Source organism: Myxocyprinus asiaticus, chromosome 10 (assembly GCF_019703515.2).
Source record: "Myxocyprinus asiaticus isolate MX2 ecotype Aquarium Trade chromosome 10, UBuf_Myxa_2, whole genome shotgun sequence".
In the NCBI taxonomy this organism is placed as follows: domain Eukaryota; kingdom Metazoa; phylum Chordata; class Actinopteri; order Cypriniformes; family Catostomidae; genus Myxocyprinus; species Myxocyprinus asiaticus.
This window is the reverse complement of record NC_059353.1, coordinates 9,815,551-9,832,508: the sequence shown is the minus strand read 5'-3', so window position 1 is coordinate 9,832,508 and position 16,958 is coordinate 9,815,551. Positions and strand designations below refer to the sequence as shown.

The following is a 16,958-nucleotide window of genomic DNA, read 5'->3' as shown; positions in this document are numbered from 1 at the left end:
TGAGACCGAATGCATAATAATAAAACAAAACCTTTTGTAGGCCTAACCCACCTTTGTCAATCGGCCTATGTAACTTATTGAAGATTAACCTGGCACGCTTACCATTCCAAATGAAGGACTTCGCTATGCTATCAAATTGCTTGAAATAAGAGAGGGGGACATCTATAGGGAGAGACTGTAACAGGTAGTTGAATTTCGGAATACAATTCATTTTAATTACATTAACCTTCCCAATCATCGATTAGTGTAATGAAGTCCACCTGTCCACATCATTCAAAAACCTTTTTATTAAGGGATCAAAATTAAGTCTGACTAAATCAGACAAATTTGCTGGGAATAAAATTCCCAAATACTTAATGCCCTGTTTGGGCCACTGGAAGGCGCCCGGCTGGAAGGCCGTCACTGGACAGAATGCTGTCAGAGCCAAAGCTTTGGATTTAGACCAACTGACTTTGTATCCTGAGAACTTGGAAAAGGAATTAATAATTCTGTGGAGGCAAGGCATAGATCTAGTAAGTTCAGAGACAAATAATAAAATATCATCTGCGTAAAGCAGAAGCTTATGCGCCACATCTCCCACAATCACCCCTGGAAAATCATCCTCCTTTCTTATCGCGGCTGCTAATGGTTCCAGGGCAAGACAGAACAATAATGGGGAAAGAGGGCAACCCTGCCGAGTGCCTCTATCCAGAGTAAAATAATCTGAAATTAATCCATTTGTTTGTACCGCTGCTACAGGGTGTCTATAAAGTAACTTAATCCAACCAATAAATGTACTCCCGAACCCATACATTTCCAAAATCTTAAAAAGATAATCCCATTCTACCATATCAAACGCCTTTTTGGCATCAGGTGAGATGGCAGCGACCGGAGTCTGATCATTCGCTACTGACCTCACGATATTGATGAGACACCTGATCTATATGTATAAGAGATGTCATAACTTTACTTAATCGGTTGGCTAAAATTTTTGACACATTTTTTACATCTAGTTGGATCAGGGAGATTGGAGGGTAACTTTTACACTCGCTTGGATCTTTGTCCTTTTTAAGAATCAGACTGATCCGGGCTTGTGTCATGGTTGGAGGAAGCTTTCCATTCTTTAATGATTCAGTATAAACTTCTAACAAAAGTGGAGTCAGTTCTGTAGCATAGGATCTAAAGAATTCTGCGGCAAAACCATCTGGCCCCGGAGCCTTGCCAATAGGTAGGGACTTAATTACCTCGTCAATGTCCTCCAAGGTTATCTCAGAATCAAGAGAATTTTTTTGCTCAGTCGTCAGTTTAGGGAGATCTAATGGTTCCACAAAGTTTCTAATATCTTCATCAGTAGACGAAGACGTGGAACTATAAAGATCAAGATAGAATACTTTAAAGGCATTATTAATATCAATGTACGAGGTAAAGATTTCACCACCAGCAGATTTCACTGAGGGAATGGTAGAAAGAAACTCTCTCTGCTTTATATATCTAGCCAAAATCTTCCCTGCTTTGTGCCCCGACTCAAAGTATGACTGTCTTGCCCTGAATAACCAAAACTCCACTTTCTGTGACAAATTCAATCGGGTCAATTCTCATACGGTGCTTCAGCTCTGCCTCTGCACTTTTAATATTTCCTTCCAACTCCACGAGTTCTCGTGCTTTGGATTTTTTGGTGAATGAGGCATACTGTATGATCCGACCTCTAAGAACCGCCTTAAGTGCCTCCCAAGCCACGCCCACAGAGGATACTGAGGACCAGTTGGTCTCCATATAAACATTGATTTCAGTCTTTAACATTTGCTGGAAATCAGGATTTTGCAAAAGGGACACATTAAGGCGCCAACTATATGATTTCTTTTTTCTCCGTATGTGGCAACACCTCTAAACTCACCAGGGCATGATCTGAGACTAAAATGTTTCCAATTTAACAATCAACAACAGATGAAATGAGAGATTTGGATATAAAAAAAAATATATTCTAGAATAAATCTTATGGACTGATGAAAAGAATGTATAGTCTCTACCAGATGGGTTCAAAAGTCTCCAAATATCTGTGAGATCAAGATTTTTACACATCCTGTGAAGCGTCAATGTTCTTGCGCAACATTTTAAGTATTCCCGCATATTCCGTGTTCATTCACCGTGTTGAAATTTCAAATTTGTTTCGTTTTAACATGTTGGTGAATGTTAGCAGTCCACACATTGGAACACAAGAAATCAATGGTTTCTTTTTGTTGGATTGCAAATCCATCTACCTCCGTGCATCTCTCTCATCATCTCTCTTCTTAAATGGACTGAGCGCTAGTTTTGTTCCCACAGTATAAAAAGCTAATTTTCTCTCATTAATTCGCTTTTAGAGATGAAGCGCTGAATGAAACGTAATAAACTGTTAAACCCCGGTTATCCAATTAGGTAATATTTCAAAGCGTAAACATTAATTCAACATGATAATGGTGTTTGTTATGAAAAGGAGCAAAATCACTTTGGCTATTATTATAAGAAGAGTTGTTCAGCTTGAAGATGACATTTAAATCTGTCTATTTCATATTATTCTCATAACACACCTGTTACATTTCTCATTTCTGGACTGTACAGGTATTTTCATCATGTGCTTTGTGTATCACAGGCAGTTTTGGTCTTGTTTGGGTTGTGTAATTTTGTTTATATCCACATTTGTAATTCACAGATTAGGCCTAATATCTACCTACTGTATTTAACACATCACAACCGATTTATTAGCAAGGTCTCCTCTTTCAGGGATTCTCATGTTTATTACATTCAGCCAAAAATCAAATCTTTAACTCAGTGACTAGACCTAAATCTTTGATCCTGGTTGTGAAAACACTGCACAAGGCCCAAAAGTTGACAACATGACTAAATGGGTGACCAAAAACCCATCCTCTGCTCCATAGAACTCTTTGCTTAAAAACACGTGTAAATGGTGGGACGACTGAGGATAATATGATGTATTTATGAATTTACATCTATAAAGCGCTTATATGAGATTACATAAGGCATAAATCTATGTCTTGTAAATTATAAATATAATACAATTTTTGGGGGAAATTGTCTTAAAGACGAAATATATATAAAAAAATAGTTGACTTCTGACAAATTTTTTCTTAAAGCCATGATGGTAAAAACAGTTTTAGGTAATTTGAAGCTGTTTTTGGACTAATACCTGACGTATTTGTTGTGAATAATGATTTATTTGGTTTTGCATAAGTAATGCACCGATCCGATACCATAATCAGTGTTTTTATTATTTTTATTTGTTTTGATTAAAGGGTCATGAAGTGCTGTTTTTTAAATTATTTAATTATCTTCCCTGAGGTGAAATGGTAATGTTATAAAAGTTTTTTTTTGCACCATAAGATTAATATATGATCATTCCCCCTGTTTTTGGTCTTCTGTCTGAAACGCTCAGGTTGGGCTAAGCGCCTCCTTAAAACTTAAACATAAACGCCCACTGGTCTGATTGTCTAACATCATGAATTCAGCAAACTCAATCAGAAGAACATTATAAAAAAAAATTGCAGGGTTTGCACATATTGCACATCCAACACATTGCATCTGAATATATTAAACTGTTCATCTCAAGCACAACTGTTATCATTCAGCACCATAAACTATCAAACAGTCGTGACATTTGAAATTTTCATGAATGAAACGCAGTGCTACGAGCTTCACCATGACAACCGCCCCACTGCAGTGGTAGAGTGCCACCGGCGGTTATGCACGTGATGTAAACATATCAATTTACATAAAAGATCTTACGAAAACGTAAAATAACTTACTGAAATAATATCATTTAATGAGTATAATGATGTATTAGACCTTTTGTATCTGTGTTGTGGGTTCTTTATCACAAGGGCATATTCATTTTCAGTTTTTTTAGAGACTTCTTTGATTTTGCGCTACAGAGCGCATTGTTATCGTAACGGCGTATTCACAAGATATGGATTTAGCACGCAACTCAAGCCAAACACACAACACGACTAGGTGTAACAACTACACGTCCATTCATCCCCGACTGAAGTTACAATCCCTTCACAAACTTGCGCACAGTAGAGTTTAATCATTATATCATTTCAACAAACAACATGGAAAAAAAGGACTCGCATCCGTTTATGCACTCCATCTAGAACTCAAGCTCTGTTGTGTATTTGCTAAATTCATTGATTCACAGATTTAAGTTATAATATTATATTAGTGTTGTTGATATAGCTGATTAGGCTCATATATATATACAGTATGCTTATAAGGTGCATTTGAAAATAGCTGATTAAAAGCACTTCAGTTTACCAGGGATCATGCATGGGGCAATCCTCACAATACTCTCTCTACAAGTTCAGCTGTTCAAGCTCCATTGTGTGATTCGTTTCATTGCAGATGTAAATTATACATGCTGTTGATGGCTTGTTTATCTCATATTTCATATGATGTGTTTGAAAATAGCTGATTAAAAAAGTGCTCAAGTTTACCATGGTATCGGCACTTTCATCTCTCAACGCGCATCATAGATAAAAAAAATTAAATAAAAAAATCCTTTCAATACTAAGAGTGGATCGTTTGAATAAAAAAAGGTTTTATTTAACAAGGTTTTCTTCTTCTAAAACATTGTCAATGCATTGGTAATATCTTGCAGTCTTGTTTGTTTCTCATCATATTTTCGTCAACGATGTTTGAATTAAAATTGTTAAAATTATCCTCAAAATCCCGTCTTTGTTAATGCAACCAAATAACACCTCAAAGATTTGTGTCCAATTACGTTGATGAGATTAACACCGTGTTCTGGACGTGTATTCATTGCGGCTGGAAACATAATAACTTGCAAAAAATTAAAAGTATCTGACAATTGAAAAGCATCCAGCAAAGGTAGGACTGAACTATTGAATTATTGTCTAGATGTTTAGTGATATTTAGTTGTTGAATATTGGAGTTTCACAATATTAACAGAATCTGACATCTGAAATATAATCCTTACTTCTGACGTAGGCCTATACAATTGGTGGTATAGTCCAATAACTGACAGAAATGTTAAACCAATGCAAAAAGTTTTGTATATATATTATTTGGGGTATTTTGTGATATTTTACAAAGGTTTTAATTTTTATTTTGTGTTCAGTGATACACTTTTTAAAGTATGATGCACAATTAAAATGTAATTTGTGCTTACTCCTTCCCCACCCTTCAACCACCGTATGACACCGTATACCTGCGGTAATTGGCCTCAACCACTGCGCTGGTAAATTTTTGCCATCATAACATCCGTAATGAAGCGGTTTAATTAAATTTTTGAAGTGTTTTTAACTGCCCCTTTGCAAAGCTTGAATCGTATTATGATGGTTCACAAACAATCTACGCTGACATAGGGCCAAAAAAAAAATGAACACATCATAGTCCAAAGAACGGTGAAATGATGCACACACACATAATGTAGGAGCACTGAGGTGCACATCAACATAAACGCACCGAAACGGTCAAAGACGTCCTATGTTTACATACACCAACAATTAAAAATAGCGCATATGGGCAAAAGAACGTGTCCATGACATGTTTGTGCTAAAAGCAACAAGAGGCAGCAGCTGAATGACAGAGAATTGCTTCTCACTTTCAGAGTTGTAACTTGACACCGCGTCTTTTAAAAGCGATGAGATACATGGCAATGGTCAAAGAGTCTGTGTAGTTCATGTTCATATGTTCATATCCAAAATAATTCAAAATAGTCCAGATGGGTCCCCTTAGTTATTATGTTAGAAATAGTTAGCCATGGAAGGCCTGCTCTCTTGACTTGAACTGCGTGCCAGTGGGCGGGGCCAAGGGTGCAATGACGCACGTTGTGAGTTGTGTATATACAAATGAGCAATGTGTCGTGATGTCTCGAACAGACAGATTTCAAAACGAGACATTTCAGCAGGGTGGCAACTATAAATGCTCTTTTTAGACTGGGGAGGAAGTTTTGAGTTCTGAAATTTACAGGATGTTTTTACTGTACAATTATTCTTATACGTCAAAATGTCAAGGAAAATTTGATTCTCCAGTTCATGACCCCTTTAAATTACAACAAAATGTAAGTTGACTAGGTTCCCCAAAAAAAAAAAAACTGTGCGATATGAAAAGTGGACTGATAACATTATTAAATTGCTGTCAAAAGCAAGTGTGTGCGACTTTATTTCCGGGAAATATGGTAATTGTTTTTGTTTTCTCTGTTTTGTAATTAAATAATGTGTAGTTAGAGGTTTGTGTTTCTTTCCATATAAAAGAGTACCCTCAATCAGTTCCACACTGTGAGGTACGCAGTAAATATTCTAAACTGATTAAGAAAAAAACAACACTAGTATGGGATCAGTATCGGGTGGTACTGAGAGTTCAGAATCAGATCGGGAAAGAAAAAATGGTATGTGCGCGTCCCTAGATTGCATCCAACAGGTTCCAAATAAAAAGAGACAATAATCAAGTGAGATCCTTTCATTTTGTAAAGGAATTCACTGGATAAAAAAAGGCCTTTTCACATTTTTTTGTTGGAATCCCACCAAAAATAACTTTATTGGGATATATACCGTTACCATGAAATAAAATTACTTATACCGTCATATATGAATTTGATCATGCCACCCACCCCTAATATTTTGGGTAGAATCCCAAAAAATAAAATAATCCTTTTTACTCTTAATATTACAGAAGTGCTGTTTGTTTCACATGAATTACCTTTATTAGTATTACCCAGACTCAGTTATAATGGAGGTGTGGTGTATCATTGCCTTGGCTCTATATATGGTTTGTTTTTTATATATTTATGTTTGATATCAACCTACCTTCCCATAAAATCAATAACCTTCTCCCCTAAGTCCTGTTGTAATAAATGCATTATGGCCTACAATCTTTCTTCTCATTTCCCTCCTGATTCTGTATCTGTTTCTAACGTCTTACAGACGGAGAGTCTGGATGGGGCCTTCCTTGTGCCTGACATCAAACTCCACAGCAACCCCTCTGCATTCAACGTCTACTGTAATGTACGGCATTGTGTGTTGGACTGGCAGCAGAAGGAGGCTGCATTGGCCCTGGCCTCCCGCAACTCTGTGCAGAGTGGAGACTCAGACAGCGAGGAAGAGGAGGAGTACCGCGAACCAGCCATTAAACTGCCCAAGGTCAGTGGCGGACACAAATGTGTGAATTAGTTCTTGTCTTGCATTTAGTGTTATTGTTCCAGCAAGAGGTTGACCGATAGTGGATTTTGCTGGTATTGATAACCAAGGTGGTGGGAAGAAATGGAAATCAATTTATAAAATGTTAAAAAAACAATATTTGTCTTTCTGTAGTATAACAGGCACAGACATAGAGGTAACAAGAGTCAAAAATTAATAAAGTGCCAGATGTATTTTATTGTGCAACAAAATCTCACTACTAACCAAAAAAAAAAAAAAAAGCAGGGCTTTTAACTGTAAACAAGCCAGAAATACACGTTCTCTTATTTTGAAATGATTTTAGCTCTGTTACAGTGCTCTAATATGTAAGTATTCACCAAATTAAGATTTTTTTTCTTTGCCTATATATTCACCAGATGAAGGCTTGAATGATGAATAAGGTTAGTTATTATTCACATGATATAAAGTTGGGGAGACAATGTATGTGATGACGGGGCACATTTCCGTATACGCACATTTTTCTTTGCATGCCCTTGCTTCAGTTTAGAACACTTGATAACAAAATATGCATTAAATTGAGGATAAAAATATGGGTCAGTATAGTCAATTATTGATACTGCAAATCCCCACGAGGTGTCAGTTATTGTTGTTATTTTACCAAGATGTTCTAACTCTAAAATCCTCCAGCACCAGCTAAAGAAGAACACGGAGGAATATTAAAGAAGCAAATATCGGCATAGATTCATCCGACAACAGATTGTTCTAAAAAGTACCTATCGGCACCGATTAATCGGTAAAATCGATATATCGTCCACCACTTTTTCTAGCATTAGGATGTATACCATGCTCATTAGACAGAAAGAAGTGTGAGTACGGCTGAGCGAAATGACTGGATATTCAGTTCAACGGTCGAGTTGAGTCAAGTGGTAGTGATTTTGCTATTCCGATTTTTCCACATTAGATACAGTACATTTAAACATTTATCAGTGGGTAGGACTGATTTACATTATTTACTAGAGCTGTCAGAATTAACACGTTAACGCATGTGATTTAAGTTTAACGTGTTAATTTTTCTTAATCGCGATTAATGCATTTACAGCATAAACCAGCAAAAGAGTCCAGAGTCATTACACTGACACACACTTCACACACACACACACACACACACACACACACACACACACACACAACAGCACTTCCGTGTCAGTGATAAAATGATGGAGAAAGGACCTCTTAACGCTTTTTGTACAAAACAAGCCCAGATGGGTTTTGGAAGTATTTTTCAGCCTATGTAAGGCGCATTTTAATTACCACAGAAGCACTCCAAGTCTTAACTGTCACCAGAACGCAGAATGAGATATTTTTGTCTGCAAGCGCTTTTCATGTGGAGTTCAAAGCAGCACTTGACGCATTGATTCCTTGGTGCGACTCATGAGCGATCCTCTACTAACAATTTCTGTAGCAAAGCGGACGATTAATATTGTGGAGGATGAGAGTTTAAGAGATTTAATGCCCATTGCAATGAATATGCAACCTATGTGAGGACAAGTTCTTTCAATTAGTAAAACTCCCACTTAGACTTTGGGAAACATTTAATGTTACTTGAAATTATGCTATTTTAGTGCATTTCTATCTTTATACTGTGGAAGGCTTTGTTTGGAAAATGTTAATGAAGCATTATATTGTTACATTTTGTTTTCTGTCCTACGGTGGAAATAAATGCATTTTGACAGCAGAAGTTTTTATAGTGTCAGCACTTTCAAATTTGCAATTTAATCGTGATTGCATACAAAAAATTATGCAATTAATCGCGATTACATATTTTTTATAGACTGACAGCACTAATTAACACTGTAACTTATACCTACATTTATGATTTTATGATCAAACCATTTCCACAAACAAGCTACCCAGAGATTCCTTCAATATCATGGAAGATGTTAAACAGCTTTAATGAGTACACTGAGGATACACTAAAAAGCAAGATCTTTATCTTTATTTGAAGATAAAAGATAAGAGGAATAGTCAAAATTATTTACATCCTCATGTGATCTGAATGTTCCACATAAAACAGCAACACCTTATTAAAAATCACTTGATATTAATGAATGCATGCACACCCAGTTTTTTTTCTTTTCCAGTCAAAGCAAACCACATACACTCACGTAATTCTTCTCAGCTCAACACAGTTGCTATAGTGACAGATTTTTCTCCAGTCTCAATGGAGAGAAATGGACTGTGATACAAGTATGGCCTGTTCTGTTGTGTGATAGTGGCTTTATACTGAATAAGCCACATGATTCATTATATTTTTTGGTGGAATAAGTATTACTTGACCAAATGTCCTTACGGTGCGAGAGAATAGAGCACTAAAGTGAAGTTCCAGAAATAAATACCCTATTTTTTGCACTTGCTATTCAACTTTTCAAGACAGACCTACCAGTAGCTCAGAGGTTATTTAGTGATGGTATACTGTATGCTTCCATAGAAGCCACAAGTCATTTCAACTTAAAGGCTCTGATATACTCATGGTGAAGTTCTTCTTTGTTCTTCACCCAGAGATAAAAAGAAGTTTGAAACAGCAACGCAGCAGTGTACTGTTTGTGAACATTCAGACTCCAGCCACGCTGCTTGGGTAGGCGTTTAGAGGAGCATTTAAATAGGAGAATGCACAAGACTACATGTAAAACTTCAACAAGGCCTAACATGTCATTAAAATGTGTTATTAATGACTGCATGCCTCATTCTATGAGTAAAATTCACATGAGCTCAGTAAAATATGCTGTTTTAACCATTCAATGATGATTTAATGTGTAATTTGTCATGTTAACATTTTGCATTCATAACACTAATGTGCTAACATGCTATATGTGACCATCATATGCACTGTTTACCATCTGTTATTGTATTTCATGATGACTTTGATCCTACTGCAAAGATGGGTGTATAACAAGGTGCCAGACAGGCTTAAATGAGCAGAATACAGACAAAAGAATGATAGACATATTTAGATATTGAGACATATCCCTAATGTAAATGTGTGAACAGCATTCGCTACAAGTGGCACATATATAAAGCAGCATATCAAACAACAGTGTGCATGGGCACCTAAGGATTAGTTCACCCAAAAAGGATAATTCTTTCATGATTTACTCACCTTTAAGCCATCCCAGATGTGTATGACTTCTTCATCCTTCTTCAGCAGAACCGAAATGAAGATTTTTATAAGCACATTTCAGCTCTGTTTGTCCATACAATGAAAGTGAATGGGTGCCATGACACTGCTGGCTGTTTGACAGTCCGAAAGGCATATTTAGTCAGCATAAAAGTAATCCACATGACTCCAGTCGATCAATGAATGTCTTTTGAAGCAAATTGATAAGTTTGTGTAAGAAACAAATCGATAATTAAAACCTTTGTAACTTTAAATCGTTGCTTCTTCCCACCGCTGTATTGATGTTTGAAATGAACTCTTGCATGACGTTTTTTCCTCTGTTGTATACAAAGCACGCGCTTCCGACTTCTTGCATGAATGCGCCATTGCGCTTACGTCATGCGACAGCTCCGTTATGGGTCCAAACAGTGAACTCCAAAGATGCCAAAATTAACTTTATTGAGAGACGGTTGTTAAAAACAAAAGCTGCAAAATAGCGCCCTCAACTGACAACTGTTATGAACAACGTGGCATAAAAATGCATTATGCCTCAATCAACTCCCAAAAAGCATTGCGAATTGCAAAATTTAATCAGTCTCTCCACATATGCTTTATTTGTTTATAAGTTGATCACCCTTGGCAATAGAGGTTGTGCAAAAAGTGACTAATTTACAGACAAAATGTATCACTTGCTAATTTGTAGTTTTTACACACCCTGCTGAACATATGAAAATAATAATAATTAATATTATAAAACAATAATATAATATTTAACTGGAATGGGTTCTTAAAAATAGCGATGAATGAAAAGTGGAGTCCAGTTTCAAATACATTTAGAATGTCAATCAATTATTGGCCCTTTCCAACCTACATTCCTGGTACTTTTCCTTTAGTAACTTTCTAGATGAGAACTCTTATGAGGAACGGCACACCCGTGGAGACTTTTCCTCTTTTCTATTTGCACTCACAAAAGTAACCCCCGTAGTGATGTCATATAGTATCAACCTTTTTTCTTGGGACGCTGTTGGCATGTGCGATTCAAAAACAACAACTACAACAAAATCAACAACACCGACGTAGGCAGCTGCCTAATCAGCTAATGGTTTAAACGATAGCGTTTTTGGATGAATGGAACTCTAAAGGAAACTGGTCTCTGAACAGTTTAAAAAGCACAATTTTTTATTATACAGCCCCCGAAGGCAGCATTTTCCCATTTGCGGATGCAGCCTATGTCTTCAGGTTACAGTTTTGGCGCGTGAGTCGTGCTCCATGCTGGAGACGGAGTGAGAGATGAGACGAGGTAGCGGAGGTGCTCTTTAACCACGCAGCACAAGCTGAACTCAGCGGACAACATGTTGAAAATGCACTATAAACCTATTATCAGCACAGTCTTTTACAGTAAAGGCTTTTATGACTCAACATAAATTACTGTACTGAAATACTTACTCAGTGACTTGTGTCTTGATGCAAGTTAACCACGCAGTAACAGGCACGCAATACTTCCCTCATATAAACTAGATTTCACGGCAGTTTAGTGTACAATAGAGTTAAATTATCCAGTTTCGATAAACATGTTATTATTTATATCTGTTGTCCCAGGAAAAAAAAACCACACACACGTGAAACAGGTGATCCTCTTTGATATTTTGTAGGTTTTATTTTATTTCTGTTAAGGGAATTGGTTTTTGACCAATCACAGACAGCAGCACCTCCCATAGTCAATATACGCTCCAAAAGAACCTACCACCGGAGTAGAAGCTAAAAATGTCCACTAATATGGCTTTGAGGAACTGTAGTTCCTCAGGTGTGAAAATGACAAAAAGTACTGAAAAGGTACCTAAAATGGGCTTTAGTACCCTGCAGTGGGAAAGGGCCTAACTGGCCCAAAATGTTTTTTTCTTCTTCACTTAATTCACTTTTGGGTCAAGTTAACTGAATAGTAAATAGTCTGAATTTGGTTATTTTTAAGAGGACTCAAAAGAGATGGCTGGACAACTAAATGACTTAATTTGCAGACAAAATGCATCACTTTCTAGTTTGACATTTTTGCACACCACCTTCAGTTTGAGAGCTGCTGTTTCAAAGTGATTTTGTCTTTTTGTTTATTAGCTTTCTCTAAGCAGTGAAAATGCAAGATTTTAAATGTATTTTATATTGCAGTTCAAATCTTAATTGCAATATCATTAGTTGACCGAGTCCTTGTAGACTTTAACAGATTCAAATGACTGTTGTAAGTAGGGCTGCAACTAACGATTATTTTGATAATCGACTAATCTAACGATTATTAGAACAATTATTTGTATATTTGGTGATTATTGCAATGATTAATCATTAGCTCTTAACCGACTATTCAGCTTGTCCCCCGAGTTAATTAAATTAAACGTGCTTGCTAACAATAAAGAGTACAGAATCATTTTTTAAAAATACCTCTAAATGTCTTTCACTGAAGTAAAGTGAAAAAATAATTTTTATTAAGTTTAATTCAGTAAAGAAATTCACTGCAAAAAATCCTATTGCTATCAAGTGTTTTTGTCTTGTTTTTGGGTCAAGTTAAATTTTAAAATTGTCTAAAAATCCTTAAAACAAGATACATTTACTTGAGAAGCAACATAAAGATATTTAGACTTTCTTTAAGAGAATGTATCTTAAATATAAGTGTATTTTGTACATACAGTTGTGCTCAAAAGTTTGCATACCCTGGCAGAAATTGTGAAATTTTGGCATTGATTTGGAAAATATGACTGATCATGCAATTAAGGATAGTGATCATATGAAGCCATTTATTATCACATAGTTGTTTGGCTCCTTTTTAAATCATAATGATAACACAAATCACCCAAATGGCCCTGATCAAAGTTTACATACCCTTGAATGTTTGGCCTTGTTACAGACACACAAGGTGACACACACACAGGATTAAATGGCAATTAAAGGTTAATTTCCCACACCTGTGGCTTTTTAAATTGCAATTAGTGTCTGTGTATAAATAGTCAATGAGTTTGTTAGCTCTCATGTGGATGCACTGAGCAGGCTAGATACTGAGCCATGGGGAGCAGAAAAGAACTGTCAAAAGACCTGCGTAACAAGGTAATGGAACTTTATAAAGATGGAAAAGGATATAAAAAGATATCCAAAGCCTTGAAAATGCCAGTTAGTACTGTTCAATCACTTATTAATAAGTGGAAAATTCGGGGATCTCTTGATACCAAGCCAAGGTCAGGTAGACCGAGAAAGATTTCAGCCACAACTGCCAGAAAAATTGTTCAGGATACAAAGAAAAACCCACAGGTAACCTCAGGAGAAATACAGGATGCTCTAGAAAAAGACAGTGTGGTTGTTTCAAGGAGCACAATATGACGATACTTGAACAAAAATGAGCTGCATGGTCGAGTTGCCAGAAAGAAGCCAATGCCACAAAAAAGCCTGGTTACAATATGCCCGACAACACCTTGACACGCCTCACAGCTTCTGGCACACTGTAATTTGGAGTGACGAGATCAAAATAGAGCTTTATGGTCACAACCATAAGCACTATGTTTGAAGAGGGGTCAACAAGTATTGTGCTCCTTGAAACAACCACACCGTCTTTTTCCAGAGCAGCCTGTATTTCTCCTGAGGTTACCTGTGTTAAAGGAATTTTAGATATTTATATTGGAAATTTTGGAATATATATTTGATATTTTTATTGCAGTGTATAATGGGGCGAAGACTACCTCTCTCATGTTTTTGTTCACTTCGATCCATCTCACAAAAAGCAAACTGTCTCCTTTTAATAAAGCTGCCTATTGCCGATTTTCTTTACGATAAGAAACACATAGTGACACATACTGTATATTATGATTCAATACCTTGCAAGCCATCAAGTAATAATCTAGCTGCAGCGAGTGTGCGCACGAGGGACGAACGTGCCTGCCCCAGAGTGTGCATCAGCCGGGTGCAGTTTCAATCTCTCTCCTCCTTAGATCGAGTCTTTTGACGTGACTCATAGAAGCGGCACTGACCGCGCAGAGAAATGCCAGTTTCAGAGTTTATACTTATTTATATGACCTGCTTCCTTATTATTTGAACTTTAATAAAGGTTGCATTAAAGATGTATTGCCGGAGTGTTTCTTTTAAAGATGCTTGACGTGCAAGTTTTGCTTGAGTGGAACGGCAACTCCGGCTCCACTTCATTTCACAACGAGAGTGCTTCTATATTTACTTATTTTGTATTTTTGTATAATTCTCTCACTCATCTATATCACCTGAAGCTGTTTGGAAAGTTTAGAGTGTGTCTGTGAGTTGTCGTCTCCCTCTCCTCAATCAGGTGCAAGCTGAAGTGCTCCTCTCACGCCTGAGTTCATTAGAGTTTCATATGATCTCATGTTACATTAAATGAGATCAAACGACTATTCGACAACAAAAGTTTTTGTCGATAACGTCAACTAATGACGATAACGTCAACTAATCGTTTCAGCCCTAGTTGTATATATGTTAATATCTACAGTATGTTCCTCTGCTCCTCAGATCATTGGTATTGGACTGTGTGGAGTATTTGAGCTCATCAAAGAGACACGTTTCTCGCACCCGTCACTGTGCTTACGGAGCCTTCAGGCCCTGCTGGACATGCTACAGGGGCAACAGCCTGAGAGCTTTCAAACCGAACCTCCAGATGTGCTTGGTGAGATACACACCTTCTTTCACCTGTTCGCATATACAGACACTTAAAAATATATGAATGTTTTTGCATTATATAACAAAATATCAAACCAAGTGCCATTTAGTGTAAAGAAATATAGCAGAAACACACTGTTCATGCACAACACTTCACCTAAAAGTTTGCTAGATTTCGAATTATATATATATTTTTTTTATATATTTAGGAAAAAAACATTTGTGTACTTTCTGGTTGTCAAACGTTAGTGGAACATATCCATAGTTAATGTAATGAACCACACCTGTGGTTACTCTGCTAGGGCATCTGTGTGAACTTGAGGGGAACTGACTTTTTATATCCCCTAATAATCACCTTGAGACCGGTTGATTATAAGTAGCTGCAAAAATTGCTCTGAAAAGTGAAGCTTGTCAGATGCCGCTTGGTTGGATATTTTTGCTTAACAAGAGAATAAAATTAATACGTTTCAAGTGTCCAGATACGTTTTGGAGCCACTGTATATTATCACTATATTAGAATCATGACACCACTGTTGACCCCACAGAGTCTCTCTTCCACCTTCTGCTGGAGACGACGGTGCGGAGCACAGGGATGAATGACCCCAACGGTCAGACCCTAACAGCATTATCCTGTGCCTGTCTCTTCAGCCTGGTGGTGGCCTGGGGAGACACTGGTAAAACCCTCCAGGCTGTATCTGCCATCCTCACCAACAATGGCAGCCATGCATGCCAGACCATCCAGGTTAGACATGCTTTGGAATTACTTGTGAATTTTAAAGGTGAAGTGTGAAATTTCTAGTGTCACCAAATGGTCAGTTTGATCTTAAAAGTTTGTGTGGCACATTGTTTTGTATATCTGTCCCAATGTAATACAGGCTGTTATTGAACAATGGGGCAGTTCAAACTATATTTGACCCAACAGCAAACCCGCAGCTCGTGTGAAAGTGCAGCTACCAATCAGAGCTTCCCTAGCATTTACAGAGAAGTCTCAAAGGCACAGCAGCAAAAAACGTCCAGTTTAATCCAAAGTCAGAGAGAGGGTGGAAAATTGTCATGACAAAATTTGTTTTAAAAAATGTTTTTTTTTTTTTAACAAAATAAACTTTACTGACAATGTAATGGACCTCAAGGGGACAAAAGTATGATATGACGGCTTTAAAAGTTCAAGTGTGTATTTGTGTGAAGTACTTACTTGGTAAATGAGTTTAAGATTTTAGACTCATTAAAAGCTGTTTTTATCTAAAGTCAAGACGACAGCACATTATCTCTCTTCTCTCAGTATGCCCTAGGTGGAGCCACAATGGCATGTGGCGGTCAGCAATTGAATTGCCAGAAAATGTCAAACCCCTTCAATTACAGTACTTTGCCAGCACACTGTCCCTCAGCCAATTACTCTTCAGTCTTCAGCCGTCTGCATTATGTGCAACTCTGTCATTTTTGCCTTTGTAAATGTTCCTTAATGCTGTCTGACAGATTTATACACTGATTTAGACATCAGAGAAGCTCTTTCGTTTGTAGTTGCCAAGGTAACTACAACCCAATTGGAGCACGAGTAACTTGCATAGCTCGGGTAAAAGTGTGATATTTAATCCGTCAATATCTGTCGGTTTACAGTGCACACTTTGGACTTGACATGATTGAGAATGGAAAAAAAAAGAATATAAACTTAAACTGAAATGTTAAAAATAACTAAGGAATGTTTTTCATTCTGTTTTTGAACACAGGGAAGAATAATATTGAATTATTTGCACTTATATGCACCAATATAAGAATATATAGTAATAGACAGCAATAGTTACCTTCATGTATTTAGCTAAAACATTTTAACATCTGAAAAATTCCCCACAGAGTTTCTCATATTCTCAAGTCGCAAGACAAGTAAGCATCATGAAACTAGTCTGTAGGGAACTTAATTGCCAAATAAAAACCCCATTAAAATCACAGCAATTTTTCACAGTGGTACTTAATTTTATTTTGCGAGCAAAATCATTGAAAATATATCGTGAATACTTTTATCACCC

At 36.9% G+C, this 16,958-nt stretch overlaps 1 protein-coding gene across 13 annotated transcripts in view; it reads left to right on the top strand.

Moving 5' to 3' along the window:
* LOC127446741 (E3 ubiquitin-protein ligase MYCBP2) overlaps positions 1 to 16,958 on the top strand; it is a 155,032-nt gene that overhangs the window by 17,318 nt on the left and 120,756 nt on the right. For all 13 annotated transcript variants that reach the window (XM_051707889.1, XM_051707894.1, XM_051707895.1 and 10 more), the window contains exons 3-5: positions 6,918 to 7,133; positions 14,791 to 14,944; positions 15,483 to 15,679. In XM_051707889.1, the coding sequence (XP_051563849.1) occupies positions 6,918 to 7,133; positions 14,791 to 14,944; positions 15,483 to 15,679 (567 nt within the window). The remainder of the gene's footprint in view (positions 1 to 6,917; positions 7,134 to 14,790; positions 14,945 to 15,482; positions 15,680 to 16,958) is intronic.